Genomic DNA, 27,774 nt, shown 5'->3' with positions numbered 1-27,774 from the left:
CTGCCTTCCTGCCCCCAAAATGTTGTGGTCCTTCCCCAAGACATTCTAACTGGGTAGGAAACAGGCATCCAGAGAAAAGGTCCAGGGTAAAAGTTCTCTAATTTTTCAAGAGAATGGAACTGGAGAAGCCTGATCAAATTTATACTGTGGATATCTATCTGCATGTTCCTTGTTTTATTTCTGCCCGGCATAATTCTCATTTTAAGCCACAACTGGTGAAGTCATAATTCTTTTATTTTTAGAAGCACAGCCGTAGAAGAGGCTTTTGATTCAAAAAACCTTTAATGCCTTAAGAGTACAGGAAACCTGGCTACATATTTGGTAACTTGCTTTTATTTACATTTTTGTTCCTTCCTCAGGCTGTCTTGTTTGGGATAGGTTTTTTAAACACTATGATCCTGTTGTAGCCAACAAAAAACCAAGCAACAACCATGCCTCTTAAGGAAAATAGCCTAATCTTCAGAATGGGAAAAAAAATCATAGAAGGAACCCTACTCTTCTGTGTCTATTAGATTTTCCAAATCAATTGCATGACAAACAAAATTGGAAGGTATATGTTTTGGAAGCTAGTAAGTCTCACAGTGCGTCCTAAAGGCACAGCTACCATATATAACTGGAGCTTAGTTTTATTTTACAAAATAACCTAGAAGGTAAAGAGGCTATACAAAACTAAGACCCACTGGACTAGCTAGATTAAATCCAGTGTTCAGACTGTGGCAATAGTGCATTCTGTCTTTAAGACTTCTTGTGTATGTCAGTGTTTACAAGGAACTGTTCAGAGTGGTTATACTCAGTAGACAAAGTGGAACCAGTTCCAGAGACAGAGAGCTCCATGCCACACAGAAAATAACTTCTTTACTATGAATGAGCAATCGTGGTTTCTTTAAAGAATCAGAAGGCTCACTGTCATCTTTTTCGTTCATCATCATCCACATTTTTGGACCACAAGTACCATCAGTCTAAGGAAGGAAGAACAATGGTGAGGAGTTACAGAAATCGTAATCCAGAATATCTAGATAGTGCTAGAATGGAAGGCTGGTCCAGACCCACTGTAAAGGCTAAACTAGATGGAGTAGTGGTGTTGTCATGCATTTTTGTAATAAAAGCAGGGAAGTCTTAACCTGAAAAGGGTGAGGAAGATAAAAGGGGAGCTGAATCTGATACCGTTCACCCCAGAACTCCTGTCACTCTACATACTTTTTCTTCAGCCCTGCTCCAAAACCAGAAGAGCAAGAGAGGTCTCAGGTCCCCTTTTGGCCTAAACCTTACTGCATTACCCCACTTTTGCACATGGATTCCGCAGATATACAACTGGACAACAGTAAAAACATCCTAAAATATCTTTTTCTAACTTCTGTAAGGCCTTGCCACACAGACAGTATCAACAGTCCCTATGTTTTGAACCTTGTGAAGGAAGAGGCTGCTGGTGGACAAACTGGGGAAACTGGAATAGCAAAACCTTTCTCTAGCCCTCCGGCCACTGTTATTGCTTTGGTGGACACACAGCACTCACAGAGGAATTGTACCATTTGTATATTACTGAGAGTTAGATCCAGATAACAAAGATGCTTAGTTTCAAATCTGGCAGGGGCTTCTGCCCATCTGCACAGTTGCTACCAGTGGCTCCCAAGCTACTTCCATATCTAATTTGGTTCTAAGCCGTTTGCTTCATTTGCTATTTTTCTCTCATCTCCCAACAACCAGGAAGAATGTTTAAACAAGAAATTGGTATACAGTAATGGAAGGAAGGGATAATCGGGAGAGAAAAGCCAGAGTGAAGCACTGAAAAAGTCTAAAAAGAAAGACGATAAAAGGGAGAAGTAGCTAGTAAGGCATATGGCAGTTCCTAGAGAACAGAACATTACAAAAATATTTTGGAAGGAAATCTGAAAATCTCAAAAGGGAGGGAGTATAAGAGTTTAATGATTACTTTTCAAGTTTTTCCTGTATGCCAGTATAAAGTAAGAGAGGAGAATGTGGGGCTAGAAGGAGGAAGAAAATAACAAATGAAAGGAAAAAAGACACACATTGATTATTGCGGGAACAGAGAAAAGAAAGATCACAGTATGCAGTGGGCACCATTTTGGAAATATAAAAGCCACCCCGAAAGCTGAAATACCAGCATTTCAGAACATAATTCCTTTCTTTATGATCATATGCCTGATACTTTTCAAAGGTCTTTTTAGGCCTTTCTACAGAATGATCATTTTAAATCTGTGTAGGAGTGAATAACTGTGAGAATATTTAAAATATCACCAATGGAGGGAGCACAATCCTTCCCATTATAACCCTAGAAGTCATAAAGTTTTCCCTGAAAATAGCCTCTTCTAAGCAGGGAAGCAGGAACATATTTTACCTCCTTAATCTATGATCCCAAGACCTTTCAAAATGGCCATTCATGGAATTCAATTGTGTGTTACCGTAGATTAATACCCTGGTAATGATTCTATTATCTTACTCTGCAAGCCCAGAATTAAACTGGTTGGAAGACAAAGTCATTTCAACTACCCTGCCTGCAAAATGCTAGGCGGTCAAAAAAGGCATTTCTGGAGATATGAAATGTTTTCTATTTCTTTTGTTAGAGAAAAGTGTTCCCACTCTTCTGAAAACCTGAAACCCATCACTTCTTAAACCCTGGATAACCCCTACATATGGACTCTTACACTATCTCTATCAGTGTTCCTTCTTCACTTTCAGAATGGTTCACTCTCATTTCTAGAACTTCCTGAGATCAAATACAATATCCTTCAATGTGTATTTCCTAAGTTTTATGGTTATGTACTTTTCATCAGGTTCTCCATTTTATTGCTTGTTACCTACTTCAGTTTGTAGCTGCTGTTACTCCACATTGAATATTTAATTCTTACACAATGAAGATTACAATCCTCACTTCTATTGTCCCTGAAGTATCAGGATTACCCTGAAGATGCTGCCATTTATATATTCAGAAGTATGACAGAAGCAACATTTGCATCAATCTTTGGTGGGGGGTTTTAAAATAACAACAACATCAACCACAAGGTGCTTGTTACATGCCCTATTTCCTATCTTCATGAAGTTTTCCTAAGCATAACAATGCCCCCAAATTAAGCTTGTATGTTGAGAAGCTATGGCAATATAAGTGATAATTAATAGTATTAATAAGTGCTTCCCATCTGAATGATTTCCTAGCCTTGAATATTAGCTTCTTTATTTCTATCATTGACATTTATCCTGCTCTTAGAGCTAATTTGCACATTCAAATTGGTATGTTGGGAAAGTCACATAGGGGGATGTGCACACAGTTTTTAAGAAATGAACAAAAGTGTGTGCAATAAGAACATAAGGAGAGCCATGCTGAACCAGACCAAAGACCCATTTAGTTCAGCATTCTCTTCATACAGTGGCCAGCAAACTGCCTACAAGGAAACGAGTACTAGAACACCGTCCCTCTTGCATTCAGCAGCAACTGGCTTACACAGGCATAGTGCCTCTGACTGGAACTAGCTCAGAGCCATCAGGACTTGTAGCTACTGGTAGCCTTCTTCTCCATGAATTCTCTAATCCTCCTTGGAATGCAACCAAACTGGTGCCTATCACTACACCATGTGATAGTGAATTGCATAGTTTAACAATGTGCTATGTGAAAAGAAAATGCACCACTAAAATGAGGACAAACGAGTGACATGGATTTGCACAACATTTGCAGATCAGCTTAATATATAAATGGATTAGTGCTTAAGAAAGAAATCCTGAAAATGGATTTCTGGAGTTTGAACTACATGTTGCAAGGAGTGCCATATTGTTTTTCTCCTTTTTAAAAAAAGCCATAATAAACCTGGGCAGGCTGTGAACTGGGGAGAAGGAAGTATGGATAAATAGAGACTATTTAACCTTTCCCCCCACATTCATCAGCTTCAGTTCATCCTATCCAATCTCACTTTTATGTTTCAAAGGAAAGTTGTAAGGGAAATATAAGGATTACTCAGTTCTCTTCTATGGGTGAAAAGGCAAGGGTCAGAATTCGTAATATTCTCTTTTAGCTAATCCTTAGGTGATATTCTTTATTCAACTGATCATGGCAAATACCAGGCATTTTAATGGCTTCCAGGATGTGAAGGAAGATCAGAATTAATGTCTGAATACACTGTATACTGCAATCTTTCACTATAAAAACAATGTAGAAGATGAGGATGAAATAAAAAATGTAATAGATTTTTCTGTTCATTTTTTTATTTTTCAGCATCATTGCTGTTTTTCACATGACAAATAAAAGTTTAGAATTGGGAAGCATCATTCATCCAAATGTTTCACACAAATCTCAGTGTGTACAATGCAAAAGATGAGGGGATCTAATACTACCATGTTAAAACAAAAGTATGTTATCTTCAAAAGTTAATAAATTTATTCCAAAATCATTTTGTCAAGCCTCACGAGCAAAGCATTCTTCACTGAATATTCTACAGACTCAAATTCAGAATGCTTAAAACTTAAGCAATTTGAATTAATTATGCACAAACAATCTCACAACTGAATAATTATTTGAGAGCAGAACTAATGCATTTATTTCACACTGTCATAACTCAAAATTGGATGAACTGTTTTTGTTCAGATTTTTGAAAACATTTGCCTCTGGCTGGAGAAAGAACATGAGAAGCTACAAAGCTGCAAAATTAAGCAAATATTCTTGGGAAAGTTATACATGTTCTGAAAACAGACACCCCACCCCACCCAAAATAGGCCAGACCTGCAAAACCTTTTATCCTTATTTGGACCACTGGATTCATGGAATTTGATTGTGGTGATGAAATCCAAAGCTATTAAAGTGAAAGAGAATTCTACCACTAACATTTACGGGATGATTGTTAGATAAAACCATGCAGAGCTATTTAATTTCATTCATCTTTAATATTTTCTTTCTCTTCATCTCCTTGTAATATTGCTGAAAGTTGGAGTTGCATTTGTTCTGCAATAATAAGTACAGCCAGTCTAAATCTAATTTTAAAGACTATTACAGTGAGGTTACTAATTCACCTGCTTGTGGGCTGGTGCAGGATAATTGTTCGAGTAAATGAACAGCAGGCAGAGAAGGGCTTTTCATAATGTGTAATGAAGAGAGAGCAGGACAGCCTTCCCTAATGTAGTGCCCTTATGATGGGTTAGAATACAATTTTCATCATAGCATTGACCATGATGGCTGGAAAGGATGGGAGCTGACCTCTAACCCATTTGGAGGGCACCAGGGGTTCAAGTCCTCCATTCGCTCGAGGGGACCTCCTGCAGGGGATTTCAGAGATTCATGAGGCTGCAGGGCAGAAGGGAAAGTCTGTTCCACTGGAAGTTTTCATCCAACAGTGGAACAACATCACCGGCTATAACCCCTAGTTGGGGAAGGGTAGAGAAAGGGATAGGATGTTCCGTAGTTGAAGAATGATGGTATTTCAAGTACACAAGCCTTGAAGTTTTCACCTGTGAACTGTTGAAAGTAGGGAAGTTGTTAACAATTGCAGGTGGAGCTCACAATGACTTTTCAATAACCCAAGACTTCTGGAGAGGACTGTGTAACTGAAATACCTTAGAATTCCTTGTTCCTGCATTTAGCTGCTATTATATCATGAATAATCCCTTACAGTTTCTAAGGAGCACTATTTATTGTTGCATGAATAGGCAATAGACTATTCTTTTAGATAAAGATCATGAAAATCAGGCCTGCATGGATAGTGTTCCATTGTGCACTATACTGCATCTGTTTTTACTGGGGTAGCAGGATGTGAAAACAATGGATAGCACCGCAACAGTCAACACTTGTCTGCTGCTTCACAGAAAATACTTGGTGCATGGGATGGCTACCATGTTACTGAAGTAACATCAAACCAACCCCTGATCTCTAAGACAGCCTGTCACAGCCAGTTGCCTCCCTGATATATTGGATGACAATTCCAAGATGGCTGGGGCTGATGAGACTTGATGTTCACCACAGCTGGAGGGCACTAGGCTGAAAAAGGCCACTCTAACATTTAACCCTTGGGCAATATTTTGGCTTTGTTCTCACCTGCAATCCACATTGGGACCTTCCTCCAAGTCTCAAGACCCTAAAGGATGCTCAGAAAGCAGCCATGCAAGGAGGCCCTTCTCAGTGGCAGCCCCTCAATTCTGAAAAAAACCTGCTCACATTTTTGGTGCTCTCTATGCTGAGGCATTAAAACATGCAAGTATATAAGGAGCTGGAGGGGCAAACTATCCCAGGTGATTTACAGGTCTATTCTGTATCATACATCATTTTAGTTGTTTTTCATTTGTTTTTAATTTTTTGAAATTTTGGAACATTTGTATGGTGTTCTATTATCTAGTTTAATGAACTGTTATAAACCATACAAAGAGCTTCAACTATTGGGCGATAAATGAAATGACTAAATAAAACAAGTCTTTATAGATAATTAAGCTCAGTCATCTGTGTGTTCCTGCCAAGTGGTAAGGTGGTTTATAACACATACTAGGTAGAAAATAGCAATCAAAAGAGTGGTACAATGTGTGGAGAAGTCCAAATGCCTGAGTAGTCCTTGCAGCATTTACATCATGCTGCTGGAGAAGGTTCCATTCTGATAGTAATATATAGAAGGACAAGGCACTTTAAGTATTCATCTGTACATTTTTTGGGATTTAGATCACAAAGCAGGAAGCATTTGCTTACAAATTGTAACTGCCTTTGAAGTGGAATGTTGCAAATGTTCAGCAACTTACACCTAGAAAATAAAGCAACCTGTTTAGTCAAACTGTGAATCTGCAAGAGATTTGTTGAGACTAGAAGAATGTTATTAATTGAATTAATGTTCAGACTGGACTCTATGGTCAACCCTTCAGTTGTTTCCACAGATAATTAATGACTATGAATATTGCCTGGGTCTCCCCTCAGGACACAGCCACTGGGGGTGGGGGCGCACTGTCAGCCCACATTTTAAAGTGACTTACATCAAAAGAAATGGAAAGGGGATGTAGAGGAGTCATACAGGGAGTCACTGTAGTTTCTATTTTTACAACTTGAAATATAGTAAGAACATTGTGGGGTGGAGGGAGGAATGGAAATAGAAAATAGGCATATATGTTTAATGAAAGAATCTGCATGGAAAATAGGCTTGCATGTTATTTCATTAATCTAATTGTTCTACAGGACCTCACCATGGTAAAATTGTCAGCATTCAGCTACTTAAAGAGACGTTCTCCATTTTCATTTTATTATTCTGCTGTTGCTGGCCAATTATTCATCACCACGTATCTGCAAATGGTTTAAAGCTTGCTCCGTTCCATAAGCATTCTGCCTACCAAAGGGGAGATTTGTTATATTTCAAAGCAGGTGTCAACCTGCTTTGACCCGTTCTTCAATGAAGACTTCAGAGAAGATATTTTGGTTCACTTCTCAAGAGGCGGAAGGACAGAACAGAACAGAACAGAACAGAAAAAAGCCAGCTGCACTGCAAAATGAGCATGAACAACTATAAATACTGAAAGCAGAAATGCCTGGTTAAGCAGCATAAGGAAGTCAAAAGTTTTGAAAAGACAGAAGGAAATCTTATCTGGGTTACAATATTAGACAGGAAAAGTACTGATTCACATTAGTTTCATGAGGGGAACAAAGTCTCAATGAAACAAATCTTACTTTCATTCAGAGTCTTCATTAATGCATAGTACTCTATATACTCTCTCTGTAGTATTCTGTTAGGCAAGAAATGCAGTGATCAATAAAAGATCCAGAATTTAGGATGCAATCTTATGACCCCTGGGAAGGTGTCCCAGGGCCTTTCTCTATTGCAGATCTCCATCTCTATGAGTGGAGAAGGAATTCTCTAGGCAAAAGAGAAGGTCCACCATCAGAAACTTCTTTATCTGGGTGATGGAAAGTCACTGCACCTTCACCATCAGACCTCTGGCACTGGCATGGGCTGAAATGGGGTGTGTTGGAGTAGAGCTGCTGGATCTAAATTGTCCGATTCCCCTGACACACACACACACACACCAGAGGAGTGAGGAAAACTACACCAGTCCTACAGCTGATGTTGCTACTTTCCCTCACATTGGAAGTAATGGAAAGGAAGACAGCAGAAAGCAGTTGCAACCAACAAGATGGTTAAGATTAAGGTTCACTACGACCACCTTCTTCCTAACTGGATTTGGTCATCCTTCAACCACAGATGTGCCTCCCTGCCTGCACAGAACTGTTTTGGTACTTTGTATTTGTTTGCATGCATTGTTGTTTGGTTGTGTATTGGCTTTGTGCAGAGCTGCAATAGATTATTTTATTTCAGTATTCAAACATATATACTGCTATCAAAGCAGCGAAGTAGTAGTCCCCACCCCATTAAAGGAGGTTGTACTGAGACCACTCTTTAAAAGGCCAGGCCTGGATCCAGAGATACGGGATAACTACCGGCCCATTGCTAATCTCTCCTTTTTGGACAAGGTTTTGGAGCAGGTGGTGGCAAGGCAGATGTGGGCACTCTTGGAGGATACGGATTATCTGGATCTATTTCAATCAGGCTTTATTTATTTATTTATTTATTTATTTATTTATTTATTTATTATTAAAACATTTTTATGCCGCCCCATTCGCCGAAGCCTCGGGGCGGCTTACAACAACCCTTTAGGACTGGGTTTGGAATGGAGATGGCCTTGGTCACCCTGTATGATTACCTGTGCAGGGAGAGGGACAGGGAGAGTGTGACCCTGTTCTCCTTGATCTCTCGGCGGCTTTGGCACCATCAGTCATGGTGTCCTTCTGGACAGGCTGACTGTGGTTGGGGCTGGAGGCACTGCTTTGCAGTGGTTCCACTGCTATCTGGCTGGCCAAGTCCAGAAGGCAGTTCTGGGGGACAATTGCTCTGTGCCATGGCGGTTGCATCATGGGGTACCACAGGGCCTAGTGCTGTCCCCCATGTTCTTTAACATCTGTATGAAGCCACTGGGAAAGATCATTTGGAGGTTTGGGCTGAGGACTCAGCAATATGCAGATGATACTCAGCTCTCTTTTACATCTCATCCAGGTGAGGCTGTCGCCATCCTGAACCAGGGTCTGAGCTCGATAATGAACTGGGTGAAGGTCAATAACCTTCTCAAACCTAAACCCTAATTGGTAGTGGTATATTCCCAGCAAAGTTTGGAGATATTGAAGGTTCTGCCATCCACAGTTTGCCTTCCTCCTATGCAATTGAAGGAGCGGGGATGAGAGTATGTCCCACAATGTGAGATGTAGTAGTGTTGCAGGTGGAGGTGGGAGATGATGATGCTGAGAGTCTGACAAAAATGAAACTGTCTTGTTGGAAGGAGCTCCAAGAACCTGTTTATAGCACAGCACATGCACAGTTGAAACTCACCTTCTTTTGAGGAATCCAGGATTTTTTTCTTAGAATAGCATTTCACTGGTGGTAACTGCACATTTAAGATATATATATGAATGTACTAAAGTGGTTGTGGGAGTCATACAGACACCTATTGGATTGTGCCTGTGACATAATCAGTGATTAACCATGCCTACACGATGGCAAGCCTGTGACATTTTGTGGTGAACTTTTCAAGTGCTTAAAAATGTTAAAAAGTAGAAAGGAACAGAACAGAACAAGAGTTGAAAGGGGCTTATAAGACCACCAAGTTCAACCCACAGTACTAAAGCACAGGAGCATGCAAATGGCCTTTTAAAAAGGAAAGGAAAAAAACTGACAAATTCCATCAGAGGAAACTCCTCTCTTTCAGCAGCAGTGCTTTGGCATTTGGCAAAGGTTTTGTTGTACTTTAAGAAATTCTTTAGCTTTTGAAGGGTGCAGTCTCCCCCACTGCAATTCTTCCCTCATTCTTTATAAGTTCCAAACTTTTACATTCTGTAGTAAGACTAACCACTCCTGCAGGAAAGCTACCACACATCTGTTATGTAGATGTGACTGTGGAATGAAGAGACGACATACATAAGACTAATGCTAAAATCCAGATAATGTGTTTATCTTGGACAATGAGTGTGTTCTGATCACTGTGTGCACAGAGGGATCATGGCCCCAGTCCAGCGCTTCTTGTACACAATAAATGCACGCAATAATCATATGGCAATGTATTTTGACATTCGTATCAGAATACTTATCCAGCCCATTCAGGGAGTTTCAGATGAGGTGGGAAGTCCAAGAGCATGAATTTTTCATATGAAAAAATAAAGCAAGATGAAAATTACTGTAACTATCACCATATTTATTATTTAGTATCGAGAGAGAGGGAGTGGGGGAGAGAGGGGGAGAGAGAAAGAACAAAATCATTGAAATGTAGGGCTGCACTAAGCTACAGAGGCGAAGTTGAGAGGTCTAGGTCCCAAGGATTAAAAGCTTAATGTATACCTTTCCAAACCTTTGGCCAGAAAGAGACAAAGAAAGGGATGGTCATCTAACTCTTCCCCTGCAAAAATCATCAATATAAATGATATATAAAAATCTAACCTAAATAGACAAATGGGTATAATATACTATGGACACTGATTTTATGATATATGAAGGAAAATGCCCTGTCTACCTGTTCTACCTATTTGCTAAATTTGTGTAGTACTTATGCATTTACTGAAATGTAAACATATGTATCACCTAAGACTAAATGAATATTATTAAAACCAATTGGTACAGAACTTATTAGTATCCAAAAAACAGTAACAGGAAAGACATACTGTTTTAGCTCCACATTCAGGAGCCCTAAGCATGATGAACTCATAGGAGCAGCCTGGGGTTCATGAGCAACTATGTGAAAGTAGAGAGGTAGTGTGGTGTAGTGGTTAAGAGTGGGACTGGGACTCAGGAGATCTGGGTTCTAGTCCCTGCTCAGCCATGGAGCTCACTGGGCCAGTCCCAGAATCTCAGTCCAACCTACCCCAGAGGGTTGTTGTTTTTGTGAGGATAACATTTAGAGCAGGAAGAGGAGGAGAATTCTTTAAGCAGCCTTGAGTCTCTCAGAAGGAAAAAAAGGAGGATGTAAATATAATAAATAAATAAATAAATAATAGCTTCGACTAATCTATCAGCTGCACCCCTACCTGGAGGAGGATTGCCTAGCAACAGTGACACATGCCATTGGTTACTTCCCGTTTGGATTACTGTAATGTGCTTTACGTGGGGCTGCCCTTGCAGACAGTCCGGATCCTTCAGATAGTGCAAAATAGAGCTGCCAGGATGCTGTCAGGGACTGGGCATTATTCTCATATAACCCCAGTCCTCTTTCAGCTCCAAGTCTGGGCTCAATTCAAGCTGCTGGTAATTACCTTGTTGTTGTTGTAGTTAGTCGCGAAGTCACGTCCGACCCATCGCGACCCCATAGACAACATTCCTCCAGGCCTTCCTGTCCTCCACCATCCCCCGGAGTCCACCTAAGCTCACAATGACTGCTTCAGTGACTCCATCCAGCCACCTCATTCTCTGCCATCCCCTTCTTCTTTTGCCATCTATTGTTCCCAGCATTAGGCTCTTCTCCATGGAGTTCTTCCTTCTCATTAGGTGGCCAAAGTATTTGAGTTTCATCTTCAGTATCTGGCCTTCTAAAGAGCAGTCAGGGTTGATCTCCTCTAGGACTGACCGGGGTTTGATCTCCTTGCAGTCGAAGGGACTTGCAGGAGTCTCCTCCAGCACCACAATTCAAAGGCCTCAATCCTTCAACGCTCAGCCTTCCTTATGGTCCAGCTTTCACAGCCATACATTGCATCTGGGAAAACCATAGCCTTGACTATACGCACTTTTGTTGGCAGGGTGATGTCTCTGCTTTTTAGTATGCTGTCTAGATTTGCCATAGCTTTTCTCCCCAGCAGCAAGCGTCTTTTAATTTCTTGGCTGCATTCCCCATCTGCGGTAATCTTGGAGCCCAGGAAAATAAAATCTGTCACTACCTCCATTTCTTCCCCATCTATTTGCCAGGAAGTGAGAGGACTGGATGCCATGATCTTAGTTTTCTTAATGTTGAGTTACAAGCCAACTTTTGTGCTCTCCTCCTTCACCTGCATCAAGAGGCTCTTTAGTTCCTCTTCACTTTCTGCCATTAGAGTGGTATCATCTGCATATCTCAGGTTGTTGATATTTCTCCCAGCAGTCTTAATTCCAACTGGTGATTCATCTAGCCCCGCCTTTCTCATGATGTGCGCTGCATATAAGTTAAATAGGCAGGGCGACAGTATACAGCCTTGCCAAACTCCTTTCTCAATTTTGAACCAATTAGTGGTTCTGTGTCCAGTTCTCACTGTTGCTTCTTGACCCGCATATAGGTTTCTCAGGAGACAAATAAGAAGTATAAAGCCCTAAACAGCTTGGGGCCAGGATACCTAAAGGAACATCTTTTTTCCTATATGCCCTCCCACCCCGAGATCAGCAGTAGAAGCCCTCCTCCAGGAACCCTCTGTGAAAGATGTTAGGAGACAGAGTACCCAGAGGAGGGCCTTCTCTGCGGTGGCACCCCAACTATGGAATGTGCTCCCTAGAGAGGTCCACCTGGCGCCGTCATTATATGTTTTTCGGTGCCAGGGCAAGACCTTTTTATTCGATCAATATTTTAATATGTATTAATTGGATTATATAGTTTGTATTTTATTGGATTTTCAGCCAGCAGGAATAGTTAATTTATTTTATTCTGATTAATGTTGTAAGCCATCCAAAGACAGAAGTAATGGACGGCATACAAATTTTATAAATAAATACATAAAATGTAAAAACCCTGCATTGGCAGTCTAATATTTGTGAATAGCTGTAGAAAATCCTGATATTATGCATCCCAGAAATGTTACTTCTTTTCATTTATTCATCCCTGACTACCAGCTATAGGCCCAACCTGAAGAGTCATAACACTAGGTCCATGTGTCTCAGGACAGTTTTGTGATACCAGTGGGGGCTGCTTCTCAAAAGAAAAGGATGCTACTGGGTGGACGAAACCCTTCAGTTCATAAAGCCGTCCATATGTGTAGCCCCCTCCCCTTAAGCCCTTTCCTCCTCCCACCACAATTTTCAATGCGACAAGTGTGGCTGAACCACACCTTCCAAGGACAAGGGCTTCTCACAGCAATGCCTTGCCAGTAGCTCCTTCATTTAGAACTGTAAACCCTCTTGCTTATAGACTCTCTACTCAGTTGTGATAGCTTATCTGGAGTAGAGGCTCAAGCTCACACATGGCTAGCTTTGCTTAAGAACCTACAGAGTTTGTTGTAATCCAGATCTGTCATTTTCCCTTGGTTCAGAACTAGAACATCTCCTCCCTTCTACCTCATAACACTGGGATATTTAAAAAGTCTGATGTGACATCCTGGTATCATAAGCTTCACTGCCTCCCCTGCAATTCATTGGGTGCCGCTTCTAGGGACAGGAAAACTACAAAACAATGCTGTCATATCACACCTTTTAAATCATTAGATTTTACCAGTGGAAAGAGAAGATCTTGAGCCATGACTTTCATTGGCAATTACATATGGGCCAAAATGTCATTCTGGTAGCAAATACTTTTCTAGGATTTTAAAGGAAAGACTTAAATGTCAAATAACCAAAATATATATTGGCATGACAATTTTAATATCTCCTAATAAAAGGGCTCCCCAAAATCCAGTCTAAAAAGTATGACTATAATTCTGTATTTCCATTGCACACACAAAATTCCCTGCATGTAGAGCCTTCCTGCATACAAGGAGCAATAACCTCTCACAGAACAGAACAGAACAGAACAGAACAGAAGGTTCTGCTGCTCTGGGTCCTTGCCAGGAAATATAAATTTATTATGGATCACTATTTACAGCTCACCATTTAACACCTGGTGGCATAAGACAACTACTTATGCTCCTAATGCACAGTACACAGATCTCCATGATTCTGTAGGCAGGTAAACATAAGCTTTCATTCCTAGCTTAACCTTTTAAGGTCAAATTCCTAAACACTGAAATAAGTGGGAAACTGGTATATTTCAAATATTAGTGGACTGTTGGGAAAACTATTTTCCTGTGTAAAGAGCTGCTACAAAATTTCAAAGTACAAAATCACATAGGGAAGGGCCAACTTGCATGCATTGGTCATTAACAATGTCATTTCCTCCAATTCTATCTATCTATCTATCTATCTATCTATCTATCTATCTAAAATAAACTGAGCTGCTTCCCATAGCCTATCTCTACTATAGGAGGACTGCAGCAAAGCACTCTGCTCCCAGAAGCAGTGCTCTCAGCCCAGCTATCTGATGCAGCCAATGACTGAAGACATATCAAAAGCAGCAGGTGGCTGTGCTGAGCATGCATAGACTCTGTCTTCCTAAGCCATTGGGCTTCCAAGCATAGGGACCTTTGCTTGCTGCTTCAGGATCAGATAAAATATTTTCCTAGCTTCCCTTGCAATACTATCCTTATTCCTGTCTGGCAATGATGGGTCATGAAGCTCCACCACCTGCCTTGTCACATGTGCCCAAGGACATTTTTACCTTACCAGTCTTGTCCCTGCCCGATTCGGTTACTGGCCTCATATTTATGTTTCTTTTTTTAACCTATTTTGAATTCATCTTCCGATACTTGGATATTCCTGTGTGCAATATTTTTCCCTCCCAGCAGTCTATCAGCTTTTGGTCCAGTAGAAACATTCCACTATGTAGCCTATCTTTCTCCAAGCTTTGGAACATGGTATTTATAGCCTGGCAAGTTAAATACCGATCTCTCTTTATAAAATGATAAAACAACTGTCATCATTAAAGTTTGTACAAATCATGCTCAAATGATGCTGTTGCCCTGCTTCCATTTTCTGTTTGCTTCCATATCACCAAATACATATTCATTCACCTGCTCCTCATTCTGAATTAATGTCCCATCTCCTTTTGTGTAGGTTCAAGGCAACATTACACAAAAAAAAAAAAAAAAACAGGAGGCCATGGAAGAATCAGATCCAGTTGGACATTTCCTTTCTAATGTCTTCTGTAGGACACATATTCATACTGATGGTTAGAACATGCCAGCAACCCACAGCTCACCATGCTTATTTCTCTTACCTATTTAACATATTGGACTGGTAGATCCTCTTGTCCTGGGTGTTGTAGCAACTACTCTTAGGCTCAGGAATAAAGCTGTGCTCAGACAGCATGTCAGAGGCGGCTGTGGTTATTATGGCTATTCCATCTTTCACCCTGTCACGAAGACCATAATCCCATTCATCATATGACACAGAGATAAGTCCAGTGGGGAATTCGGAGGGTACTGTGTCTGTATCTCCAGCCACCAAACTGGGTACAATCCATGTATAATCATACCCAGTCAGACCCACAGAGTTAGCCACCTCAAAAATATAGGTGGCCTCTTCCTTAGTACAATAAAGGAGGATGACTGGACTCTGGAGTTTCTTGAGCTGGTTCTGGATCTTTGAGTCTCCATCATCCAGAGACATGTCCAGCAAGAGTACCTCTTCTAGCTCCCAGCCCACAAAGCTGTTCTCAATAGTGCTGCGGATCTTGTTGACAAAGTCCTGATAGCCAGGAAAATAGGTAGTGACAATAGAGAAGATGTACCAGTCATATTCTTCCATGATGTTGAGCATGACAGAAGCTTGTTGTTCTATTGATGGGCCAAATTGGAAAAACATAGATGACTCGTCCTATAAGAAGAGAAAAGAGGAAGAAGCAAAGGTCAAAGGAAGGGAAGAGTAAAATATTTCAACAGCTCCACCAAGACAGGGGATAGAGGAAACTAGGTAGATGACTCCATGATTTCCTCATGATTACATGCACACTACAGGGACAAAAAAAAAAACCTTGTGAGAAGGGCATAAGATACTTACAGATTGCTCAGAAAGTGAACAGTTGGCCAGCAGTACCTCCTCCCCCAGTCATTAACCTACCCAGTCTAGACTATAATGTGCTATAAGTAATGAGCAGGTGAATTTCCAAAAATAGGGTAGAAAAAGAATGGACAATTGGAATAAGACTAAGCCACATGCTTATGAGAAAACAAGCAATACTGACGAAACAACACTCTTCAACCAAACTGATGTGGAAGAACCTCCTTCCTGACTGCCTTGAGAATCCCAAATGGGCCAAAAGGTAATTTAAATGAGTTAAACAAGAAAAATAAAAAATGGTGGTCAGTGAGATCCTGAGCAAGAGCCACATCCATCCACTGAGCCAACCTAAATTAAACAGCTTATTAACAGTCTGCTGATGTTTCAGAAAACGAATGACAACATCCAAAAGCATATTTGGGAAAATATTACCCTCTCCCAATCTTAAAAGGCCAAACTGAAGACCAATGCAAAAGTTGCTTTCTCACTAAAGATCATCACAGTTAATTGCATTGTTAATATTCTAACATTAACAGATACGTGAGCTAAAGGTATGAGAACAATAAAACCTCTAGGAATTTTTCAGTTATTTCTTAACTTCAAAATCTATGGGAAGTGGACAATTATTAAATTATCAGCAATATAATTATGCTTAATTTTAAAACTGTGAAACCAAATAGTTTATTGTTCTACTCCAGAGTTAATGTCTCCTACATTTCCTTCAGTCTCAAATAATAGAAGCTGTGCTTATTATCAAAGGTAAAGCCATGTACCAAATCCATAGCAAGGTTTATTCATTGTCAAGAAAAATCCCCTGGTTGCCAGGGCATAGTTACATACCTATAGGCCAGACCAATTATTCGGTCCATCAAAAGTTTTTATTCAACTGACCATAACACCATGGGCTAATCATTCAAAGAAAACAAAGGAGAGGAGCTCTTCCAGAAAAAACCTTTGCTGGGTTCAGTACAGACAGCAGTACAATCATTCACACGTTGGCTCATGGCAAAATGGTAGCCAAGGTGCTTAGAATAACAGCATGCTAGAGTGCAGGAAACTCTGGGAGTTGTAGTTTGTTCAAGGGATCTGTCAGTGGCAGGAGTCTTTCAAAGAACTACAGCTGTGACAGAGATTTACCTGAGAGGGTGGAGATAGCTTTGTGGATTAATCAAATTGGTTGCAGCTATACTTTTCTGAGTCTTAAGGTTAGCTTAGGAAACTTTCCATTTTCCATTCTACCATTACTATCACCTCACATGCACCTGGAAGAATCCTAAGTCAATTCAAGGAGAGCTTTGGAGAACTCACCCATCTCTGTTCACAAGTTACAAATAATTAGATGTGAAAAGTTTCCTTCTTTCCTTCACTCACTAAACACATACAAAGTGTTAGGTGACAAATATCCCAGGCCATAGAAAGAAACTAGGGGAGGTAAAAGAATTGCCCAAACCTTCCAAAAGGAGTCTAGTTTTTCAGTTTGCACGTAACTGCAAAAACTCAAAAATATTGTTTGTGGTAGGCTGCTAAATCAAGAAGTAGGTTAATAGTACAACACATCATCACCTCTATTATCTACAACTCATGGTGCTAGAAAGCATGAGAAGAAAAACTACAGAACCTGAAGATAAATGCTGAAGATAGGGTGCTATATATGCAACCTGATCATGTATATTGGAACCATGTTCTGCAATGCTGTAGCTGTAAACATTCACTGCTAATTCAATAGAAAGCTTCACTTTTGTAATTTAATTAATGCTACCACAGGAATACTTAAAAGGACTAAAAAGGGTTTGATTTTCAACATGCCACAAATCATGCAAAACCTGTTATAGGTGGTTGGGGGTGGGCATAATAGCATATACACACAGCCCTGTATTTTGTCTGACAACAAATACTCAGAAGACGTTGTGTTAAAACAAATAAAAAAACAAGATTATGTATACCAAAGCACACAAATGGTACAGGTTTTCATAATCTCCATAGTAACAATATTTTAAAGTATTTTAATTAGAAAGCAAAGGGCCACAAAACTGAAGTAAAGAAACGTATCTATTCCAGAATCTTTCCGTTTTCATTCAGAACCACTTAGATGGTTCTTACTAGTAAGGAAATTAATACAGCAGAGTGGAGAGGGATTCAATATATGTAATTTTCAAGTATGATGTGCATGTACACTAACTTTCCATCCATTTCTGCTTCAAATGGACAAACCTATTATAAACTCCTTTTTTTCCTCCAAAAATGGGACAGTGAATAGGCAGGGAACTAAAGCAATATAACTGGAGAAAAAGCAGGTGTGCAAGAAGCATTCACTGCACATGCAAAGTTACTTCTTCTGGATCAAAGTCATAGTACAGCCATAGTCAATGTTCTCTCACAATAACACAATGTAAAATCCTGGGAAAATTAAATTCCATTGAATGCAATGGTACCAAGGAATTTAACAGTCTAATCCCTATCATTAGCAGTGGGCTTTGCCCTTACCTTTCTCTAGATTGCACCCAGATCATAACATTCTAGTAAGTGCATTATTTAAATGTATTCCTACCCAAAATAGAAACCTTTCTCTGGTTTAAAAAATGAGAGAATAGTACTTTCATTATCTTTATCCATACATTAAAACAAAGAAAACAAGTATCTTCCTAAAACTCTCATCTCCCTTTGAATTTACAGTTCTTGAAATCTACTTCCAACCAATCTCCATATAAAATGTCAGGAAGAAGTCCACAGGGCATGCCGTTGCTCTTCTAGAGTCACTGCAATTTTTAGTGCTATCATCACATCAGCAGGAGGCTACTTCAGTTCAAGCAGAAGGGCTAGGATTGTTCAAACCAATCCATCTTGGCACCTGGCAACATGCTCTTGTGTTTAATCACCATGACACTTCAACTGCCCAAATGAACTTTAGCAAAATTAGCAATCACAAAAAGGGGAAGAACTAAGATAAAGGAAATCACAGAGAGAAATGCTTCTATAGCAATTAAATTCTTTGGAGACTAATACGGCACAATCACAAATATCAGTGGAAATGTGTCTGTGGCCCTAAGACTCAAAGACATTTATTAGTATCTCACAATTTCTCTTCTTCATGTCTTTTCCAACCACAGTGGCTAATAAAAATGGGGATTCTGAAACAAAGCACTGCAGAGAAGGAAATGCATCAATTAAGAATTAAGTTTAGGTTTTGGATCAAGTGCTGGAAATAGTCCAATTCATTTTTTGTAACCCATACTGAGATAGCTAAATAGTATTCTCTAGAATTCACTAGGCAAGTTTATCTTCACAAGAACGCCATAGTTAAACAGGGCTCTTTGACTTTCAGCCCTTTGAGTGGTAGCACACAGATACCACTGAACTGGAATCAAAAGAAACATTAATATTACAATGAACAGATTTCAGTAAAAAATCTAGTCTGCATCCAGGACAAGGTGAAAGCTGCCATTCTCAGAAAGAGGATTTTCAAAGGAGCACTCCAGTATGACATGGGTGAATTGAAACTAAGTTTCATATACAGTGGTACCTTGGCTCACAAACTTAATCCATTGCAGGACTCTAGCCGTGACCCAAATTGGTCATGAGTCAAGTTAAATTTCCCTATAAGGTTCAATATAAATGAGGTTAATTCATTCTGTAACTATTTTTTTTTTAATCAGAAAAACGTGAAGAAGCAAAGTAACAAAGAACAACAACGATTGTGGCCATCTCCCCACCACCACCCCAAGCATGAGTCCAGCCATCTCCCTGCCCCCTCAGCACAACCGGAATTGCACCCATCATCCCTGCACGCACCCATCATCCCGCTGGGGGGGGGGGGAGACAGGTGGGAATGCGGGTGCACTCGGGGGGGCAGGTGCGAACGCAGGCGTGGTTGGGGGGCGATTGTGCTGTGGGGGAGATGGCCGAGATCGCGGTTGCACTCAGGAAGGAAAGACGGGCACAATCACAAGCGCACTCCTGCAGGAAAGACGGGTGCGATCTCAGCCATCTCCCTCCCTGCCCCCAGCACAATCACGGCCATCTCTCCCCTCAGGGTTGGGGGAGATGGCCCCGATCGTGGTCGCCACCCAATGCGGAGTTCACGACCTGACTCAACATTTTTATGAAATTTTTGTTCGTGACCCGATTTGGTTGTGAACTGAGGTGTTTGTGAGCCATGGAACCACTGTACTTGTTTGGGTCCAAATACAGAATGATTTCCTGTCCCATGACTGCTGTTAATTTATTGTCACACTAGGATATTATCACCAATGACAACCATTATGAATGGCTACTGTGGTTATTCTGCTAACATTTGCACTCTAATTGAAAGGTTGTTTTTTGTATTTCAATGCCATCTAATTGCACCTATGTCTGTATCCTTCTACACTCGTACACCTGCTAGCATAGAATAACCCTGCATCTGACAAAGTGGATTCTTGTCCATGAAAGCGTACAACATAATAAATAGGTTTGTCTTTGCAGCAATGCGTTTTTTCAGGGATCCCCTTTCCCCTCAGACTCCTCTGTCAACCTGGAACTGCCATTACCATTGCTATTACAACTACTTCACCATTGTATTTTCACTCTTAGTACATATGTTATTTGACATAGGATACAGGTCAGCCAGTGTGATCTATTAATACACTTAGGGATAAATTTACATTAGCATTTAACATTGGTTTATTGTTGGTGTTACCCTATTGCTGTACACTTTGCACTTGATTGGCAGTTGTCTGCCATACATTATTGCTGAAAAATTCAACAGCAATTTATTGCTATGTATTATTGTGTTAAGTGTTATTCTACTGTGTTGTTTGAACAAGATGAGCAGTTCAAGAGCAGACTATTTCTGTTCTCCTGGGCAAAAGGTATTACTTTTTAAATACCTTGCCACACATACTCACTTATTAAGAGCAAAAGTAATATGGGATAGCCACCATTTTCCTTCTCAGTCACAGAGTAAACAAAAGGGGGAAATGATACCTTATTCATCTCTGCTGAAGACATAGGTCTGAACAGGACACAAGCAAAATGTTTTCTGCTGAGCTTAATGTGGGATTAAAATATCACTGCCTGAAAGAACAGCAAAACCTATAGAAATTCAGGGAGAGCTGCATTCAAAGAGTAAGATTTATTAAATTCCAATATAGATCTATAAGCATTATTATGAGATACATTTTAACCCATTACTGTTCTCAAATCCTATAGATACAGCTGCCATTTCAAACAAACTGCACGTTTCAAACATTAAATACAACAGCAAGGCAATTCCACATATACAGTTCAAACTTCTCTCTTTAGTGGAGAGGAACAGGCTATTTAGACTTTTGCACTTTCTCTCCAAATGGATAAAATGGGGTCTATCCATGTAATCTAATCCTTAAAGCCTTGATTCAGAAGCAATGCAAAGTTTGACATCAACTAGTTAGATCATAGACTACATGGCCTTGATAAAAGGCAAGAAAAAGTAACTTATAAATATATTTGGGATAAGAGTTATTAACAATAATTATTAACTGGAAAGTAATCAATATTTTAAATATAGCAAGAAGTATTAAAGGAAAAAATAAGTAGTGATATTTTTATTTTTAGACACTGACATTTCTGCATAAACTAGGACGCCAGATACAAAAGCCCGGCAGAGATGGTGCAATAACCGAAAGAAAAACAGCACTGATTCCACTTCTTAAGAACATTTACCACTAGATGGCTTACCTTTTGGTAGGCAGAATAGATGACAATTCATGTAGACCCAGATCTCTTCCCTGCTTGCCCACCTGCCCGCCCCCTGACTTCAAAAAAAGGAGCTATGGAGCTTTTTATGGCAGGTGAGGTGGGGGAGGAATCCGTACTCAAATCTCTGCTCAGGCATATGGAAAAAGAGAACTTCAATATCTATGGCATCCAGAAACTATCTCCAGGGCATGGAACACCTCTGTTCATGTAGCAAATCAAATGACAAGGATTTCTTACTATGGTCGTCTTTCTGATCAATATTATTCACATTAAAGTATAACAAAGGTTTGCCCTTCTTATCACTATTTTCACACTCTGTATTGAACCATTTGTGATAACTGTATAAAAGTTATATTACAAAGATAAATGTTACATTTCCAGATTACACATCCAAACTTAGACAGTACATTGGTAATATTTCTCTGTTAACCATCCTAGACTTTTCAGTAGCAGAACTTGGGTCTCAACTGCAGAATGTTAATCTAAATACAATGCTAATCAGAATAGTTGGCTCTGAGTATGAGAAATAAGGAGAAGGATAGGATCTGAAGACAGTATCTTGTTCTTTTGGTTGTGGAAAATAGGAAGTAAATGAGACTTCGTTTTGTGACACTTAAGATTTATTAGCAGAGAAAGTCCACACAGGAGGGGGCCGTACTTGCTCGCTTTGTGTGGAGGAAATGCAGCTGCTGGTCCCACTTGACAGCAGCCTTTCTCCTTTCCCATTATTATTGGGGGGCGGAGCTGTCAATTCTACCCCCCTCCCCACTTTTTAGGTATCTCTGCTCTTTTTTCCTTTGAATCTGCTCAGAGTTAATTGAGCTAAAAACAAACACAAAGTAAATGAATCTTATTGGCTCATTTCTCAGTACACATCCCCTTTCCAACTCCTCCTATAACTGCATTTGTTTAGCTCACATTTTTAAATGTGCTGTATGTGTTCCTTCATACATGGAAAGGGCTCTTGTGTAATCTCCCCCAAGGTACTACTTTCACAGATACTACTGCCAAGCCAAGTACCACCACATCTTGTAATTGCAAATTCTATTTCTTTTACCTTTAAAAAAAGCATCTGTTAAATTCTATTCAAATATTTTTGCTCACTTTTCCAGCCTGATCATTTTAAATTTTGTTTATCTTTTTTACGATTTCAGTTATCCCACCCAATTTTGTGTCATCTGCAAATCTAACTGTATTCTCCCACCCCTTCCTCGAAATCATTAACAAAATGTTTAAGAGTTTAGGGCCCTTGGCAGACTAATGAAATGTTGCAATAGTCAAATTCATCAATTCAGAATGTGTCTAATTACACATTTTATGTATTCATTTTAGAAATGCTTGAGTCCTGTTTCAGCCCAGACATTGCCTCCTTACAAACAAATAAAAACATACAAAAACCCTTTACAACAATTTAAAAGGAAGGAGAAAAGGGGTTGGAAATGTAATTAAGTTTTGGTTCATATTTGAGCAACATAATTTATACTTTTACAGCTTAATTTTACATGTGTTTAATCAGAAGTAAGTTCCACTGAGTTTAATGGGGCATATCCCAGGTGAGTATGCATGCAGGTACACTTAAGGGTGCAATCCTATACATGTTTGGGCAGACAAAAGTCTTGCAACTCTCAGCATTCCCAGCCAGTCATGTTTGTCTGTCAAAACATGCATAGGATTGCTCTTTTAAAGTATTATGTGCAGGCTGGTTCAAATATAATTGCATTAATAACTGAGTTTCATTCAGGTGGAAGAGCACGGCTAGAGCTGAATGATTATTTCAAGTGAGATAACATCATCATTGTCTGCAGGAACCCAACCAACTATTATTCCATAGTTATGTCTCATCTATCCCTCCCTGCTGTGGGCAACACATCTCCCACTGCTAGGTGCTTCAGAGGAAAAGTAAAATATTTCACATAAGCCTGAAGCAGATTCTATTGCCAGCTTCTCTCCCTCCAGTCCACAAAGCTCCCTCATTATACATTAATAATCAGCTTCCTTTAGCTCTGAGTTGAGTGAGCAGAGGATCCAATCTATACAGCAACTTGGCCAACTCAAATGTTTCCTTGCTGAACATCTGTTCTGAAGTAGCTGTTGATAGAATAACAAAACACAATTTCTAACTACTATTCTTTCCCCCATGTTGTTTACTTAGAGTCACCAGTGAAAGTCATTCAAAGGAACCCTGTTAAGTGGATGACAGTCAGTCCTCTTTCTCCTTTTCATCAGCATAGATGAGACTGTGGCTATCTTGAATCAAATGGAGTGGATGGTGAACAAACTGAGACTCACTAATTCCCAAGATGGAGATACTCTTGGTGGTTGTTCATTCACTGGATGGAACAGTTCCTGTTCTTGATGAGATGAAATCACATTCCCCCAGCAGGATCAGGTGCACAGTCTGGGGGTGCTTATTGATCCAGCATTGTCATCAGATGTTCAAGTGGCCTCTACAGCTTCAAGTGTCTTTTATCAGTTTTGACTAATACCACAGCTGTGACCTTGCCTGGGCCATAATTGCCACACTCAGGTACCCTCTTGTTCGGATTACTGCAATGCATTATATGTTGGACTGCCTTTAGAAATAGCTCAGAAACCGCAGTTGGTTCAATAAAGGGTTCCAAGTTTATTAACTGGGACTGGAGGTTTTGACCTCATTACACCTGAGCTTTGTCAGCTGTATCAGTTCTATTTCCAGGCCCAATTTAAAGTGCTGGTTTTGACCTTTAAACCCGTGAAAGGCTTGAACCAGGCAATCTGAAACACTGTCTTCTTCCTTATCCATTAGTCTAAACTTAAGAACCTCTTCAGAGGCCCTATTCTAAATGTCCCTTCCAAATGAGGTGGGATGGGTGTCCACTAGAAAGAAGAAATGTGTTGTTGTGGAACTGCCTTCCTGGCATTATATTTAAGGTTTTTTGGATACAAGTACAGGTGTTTTAAATAGCATAAGCCTTAAAGCCTCAGTCTAGGTCTCTCAGTTTAAATATATTTTTCATATTGTATTTTAGCCATAATTTTTCTTGTTTTACACTCTGTTTAATATTTTAGTTGTATGTGAGCCCTTCAGAGAACTTTTGTTTTGGACCAGCTAAATAAACTGGTAAATAAACAGCTAAATACAGTAATAAACACATCAAATAAGAATCTTAGCTGTGGAAAAAGGCATCAGTATTTGTAATTATGTTTTGTTATACAGTATTGTTGATGTGTTATCTTTATAATGTCTAGTAAAATCACATATCCATTTCTCCAGTACAGTTAATGCTTACTACTATTATCTGCCCTTAGAACTGGTAGGATAGAAACATGTGTAGTATATTCATCTAACAATCTCGCATGTATTTTGTCAGGTCTACTTCAGAACAAAAGTTTTGTTGTATGTTAATAACATACTTGAGGCTGCATTCTTAAATGCACTTACCTGTAAGTCTCACTGAACTCAAATGCCTTCATCATTAGTGTATATTAAATTAGCTTGTGCTTTAGCAAGTGTAACCATGGTTTCTAACAAGTCATCAAGGCACATTCCAGCCCACAGATCATCTATATGCTGTCTGAAGTCATATTTATATTACCGTTTCTAAATTAACTATGTTCTTCTTTAATCAAGTGTTTCATTGGCCTGTTATTATAAGTAGCAGTGAGGAGAAAGCTTCAAAGTGTTTTAAATCTCCATTTTAATAAGCAATCAAAAGTGCAGAAATGTATCTTGAGCCATCTAAAGCTGGTTAGAGCTAATGCCACATCAGTGTAAAAAAAAAACAAAGCAAAACATGCTTCTCCATAGTGTTGAGCTGATCACTGACTTATCAAATGACCATCTAGTTCCCATCTTGCTAAAGTTCATCAGTGGTCCATCTGAAACCAATAGGACAACTCATAACTAACTTCCCCCTGTTTTCAATGGGAATTTTATCATAGAATGGAACCTAAACTGGCCTCTATATGCTGTGCTTAATCTATAAAAATCAGTGATCTCAGAGTTCAATTTTTGCATAAAAGTTGCACCCTTTACCTAGAAGTCCCTATGCTTTAAACTCAGATAAATGGAATCTAGCTAAAGTTATTCAGTCACTCTTCACATGTTTTATTCTTACTTCACATGGTCTAGGGCTGAGCTCTAAAACTGAAAACAGGTTTCAGAGCTGTATTAGTTTTTCTGCTTACTCTTCTGGCCAAATTTGAAAAGGGGGCAAAGGGAAAAATAATATAACTAGAACCAATACAACTCCTATAAATATAACCAATATAACTCTGAGTTGCCCAATAACATAGCTATACAAAATGTCCAACAAAGACATTTTATGGTTTACTACCTTCACAGTTTTCTGATGCATAGGGGAACCCTTTTCCTGGCTACAACTCAGACAGACATCTTGTATATAAATGAGTTTGATCTCACTGAATTGGACTAAACTATTTAATCTGAATTCCTTTCCTTTTATTGGGTTACACACTAAGTTTTCAACCTTTATTCTGTGGTCTGTCAGATGTACTGAGTGTAACCTCCATCATCCTAAGCCAGTGACTAGGGATGACGGGAGTTTTAGTTTAACAGAACTGGAGGGCATTTTTTGGGGAAGACTGCCTAATGTCTATTCTTGGAGAAACAAATAACTATACTCTATAGGAAAACAGGCAACCAGCCTTTCCACACCAAGATTTCTTCAGCCACCAGTTTGTTGTACCTTCTTAACTCCCAGCCCTGTTCTGTGGTTCCCTGAGGCTCCCAGTGGAAGCTGGTAGTAAATTTAAGGCAAAAAAAAACAGATGTCAAGGTAAGAGAAAGCAGGACTTTGGACAGCTCCAATTGGGTCCTGCTGGGTGGGACTTCATCCTACTAGGATACCAGAGATGGGTTATTTCAGTAAGTAGCTAGAGTCAACTGGAATTTTATGTAGGCAGACAAAAGCTGTAGTGTGGACATCTCCAACCCTCCTGGAGGAGCTACCTGGATTATAAAGGAGACTTCATCTAACTGTGTAACCTGAGACTTCTGTGAGGCAGAAGAAATTGAGGTTCTGCTGAAGTCACATCCTCTGAGCCAGAAGAAATGTCCCTGAAGAACATTACTGTCCCTGAAGAAGTACCCTATACCTTATTAGAATATTCTGCTGCACACTGGAAAGCCTGAGGGCTGGGTATTCTGAACTACACAAAAGAAAAAACATGAAGGTGCACTTAGAGGAAATCACAACTACCACTTGAAAGTACGTCACACTCTTAGTTTGTTGTGTATGATATTATATAGAGCTCATTGAATATTTCGGATGCCTTCTCTTGAGAAGACTAGATACAAAATGGTCTTCACAGTTCTAGTTCCAGCTGCAATCCTGTGGTTTCTCTAGCAACCACTCACAAATTGTCTGTGCTCACAAGCTCATTAGAGCTAGTTCTGGCAACAGCAGACACAGTTAAGTGTTACTTCCTGCACTATAAAACATGGGTGAGATTAACCACAATTCCTCATTTTAACTTCTGATTTGAGAAGTACATTAAATATGTTCTATTGACCTAAGCAGCAGGCATTATCTTACACATTAGGTAGCCTTTAAGATGAACAATACTTGTGAAGGAAGAAATCTCATTCAGGTCATGATAACCAAGACAACTAGGATATTTGCCAATAAGATTCTTTGGAAGATCTTAAGATATACAACTTAGATAGTCAAAGATAACACTGGAAGTATTCAGAATCATGTGGTTAGGTCCTAAAACCTTTGAAGCCTCTTGCTAAATTTTTCAGCTTCCTCTGAAGGATTTCCCTTAGGTAAATATCATAGAAAGGAAAGATGTAAAACAACAGTGTTATTCCTAACAGGCAAATTCCTTGGGTATTCATGTATCAAAATGAACGAGAGCTGACCATCAAGCTCTCCCTGTCCAAGACCTAGGAAACTTCTTGACATGGTATGAATGAAGAAAGATGATAAACTTGCATGATTATGCAAGTTGCTTGAAGGCATTAGCAATGTTTGCAAATATTAACAAGTTCCGCATAACTTTAGGTCACTGGAGTTTCAGGGACTGCTTCTTTTTAAATATTAATTTGCACCTGTAATGTGTGCTTCTTTGTATTTTTGTCAACACTTGTGAAGTATACAAATGTCTGGGGCACATGCATCAAATGTACCATGTTCAGACACAACCATCGAGGTCCTGTCATAGAATATGTTTTTATGAGTTCTTTTAGGTTGCTTCCAGATGAGGTTTCTTTCACATCATAGCCCTGCTTGATTTACAATATTTTATAGTGGTCTAAATGATATCATCTTCCACTTGTAACTCTCCC

The 27,774-nt window shown here is 39.6% G+C and overlaps 1 protein-coding gene across 1 annotated transcript in view; it reads right to left on the bottom strand.

Annotated features, from left to right (window-relative positions):
• Nucleotides 1-27,774, bottom strand: part of GRIN2B (glutamate ionotropic receptor NMDA type subunit 2B) — a 263,568-nt gene that overhangs the window by 120,649 nt on the left and 115,145 nt on the right. The window contains exon 3 of the mRNA XM_044455269.1: nt 14,986-15,584. Within this exon, the coding sequence (XP_044311204.1) occupies nt 14,986-15,584 (599 nt within the window). The remainder of the gene's footprint in view (nt 1-14,985; nt 15,585-27,774) is intronic.

This window comes from Varanus komodoensis, unplaced genomic scaffold (genome assembly GCF_004798865.1).
Source record: "Varanus komodoensis strain SLA01 unplaced genomic scaffold, ASM479886v1 scaffold8, whole genome shotgun sequence".
NCBI lineage: Eukaryota > Metazoa > Chordata > Lepidosauria > Squamata > Varanidae > Varanus > Varanus komodoensis.
This window is presented reverse-complemented; position numbering and strand designations above follow the sequence as displayed.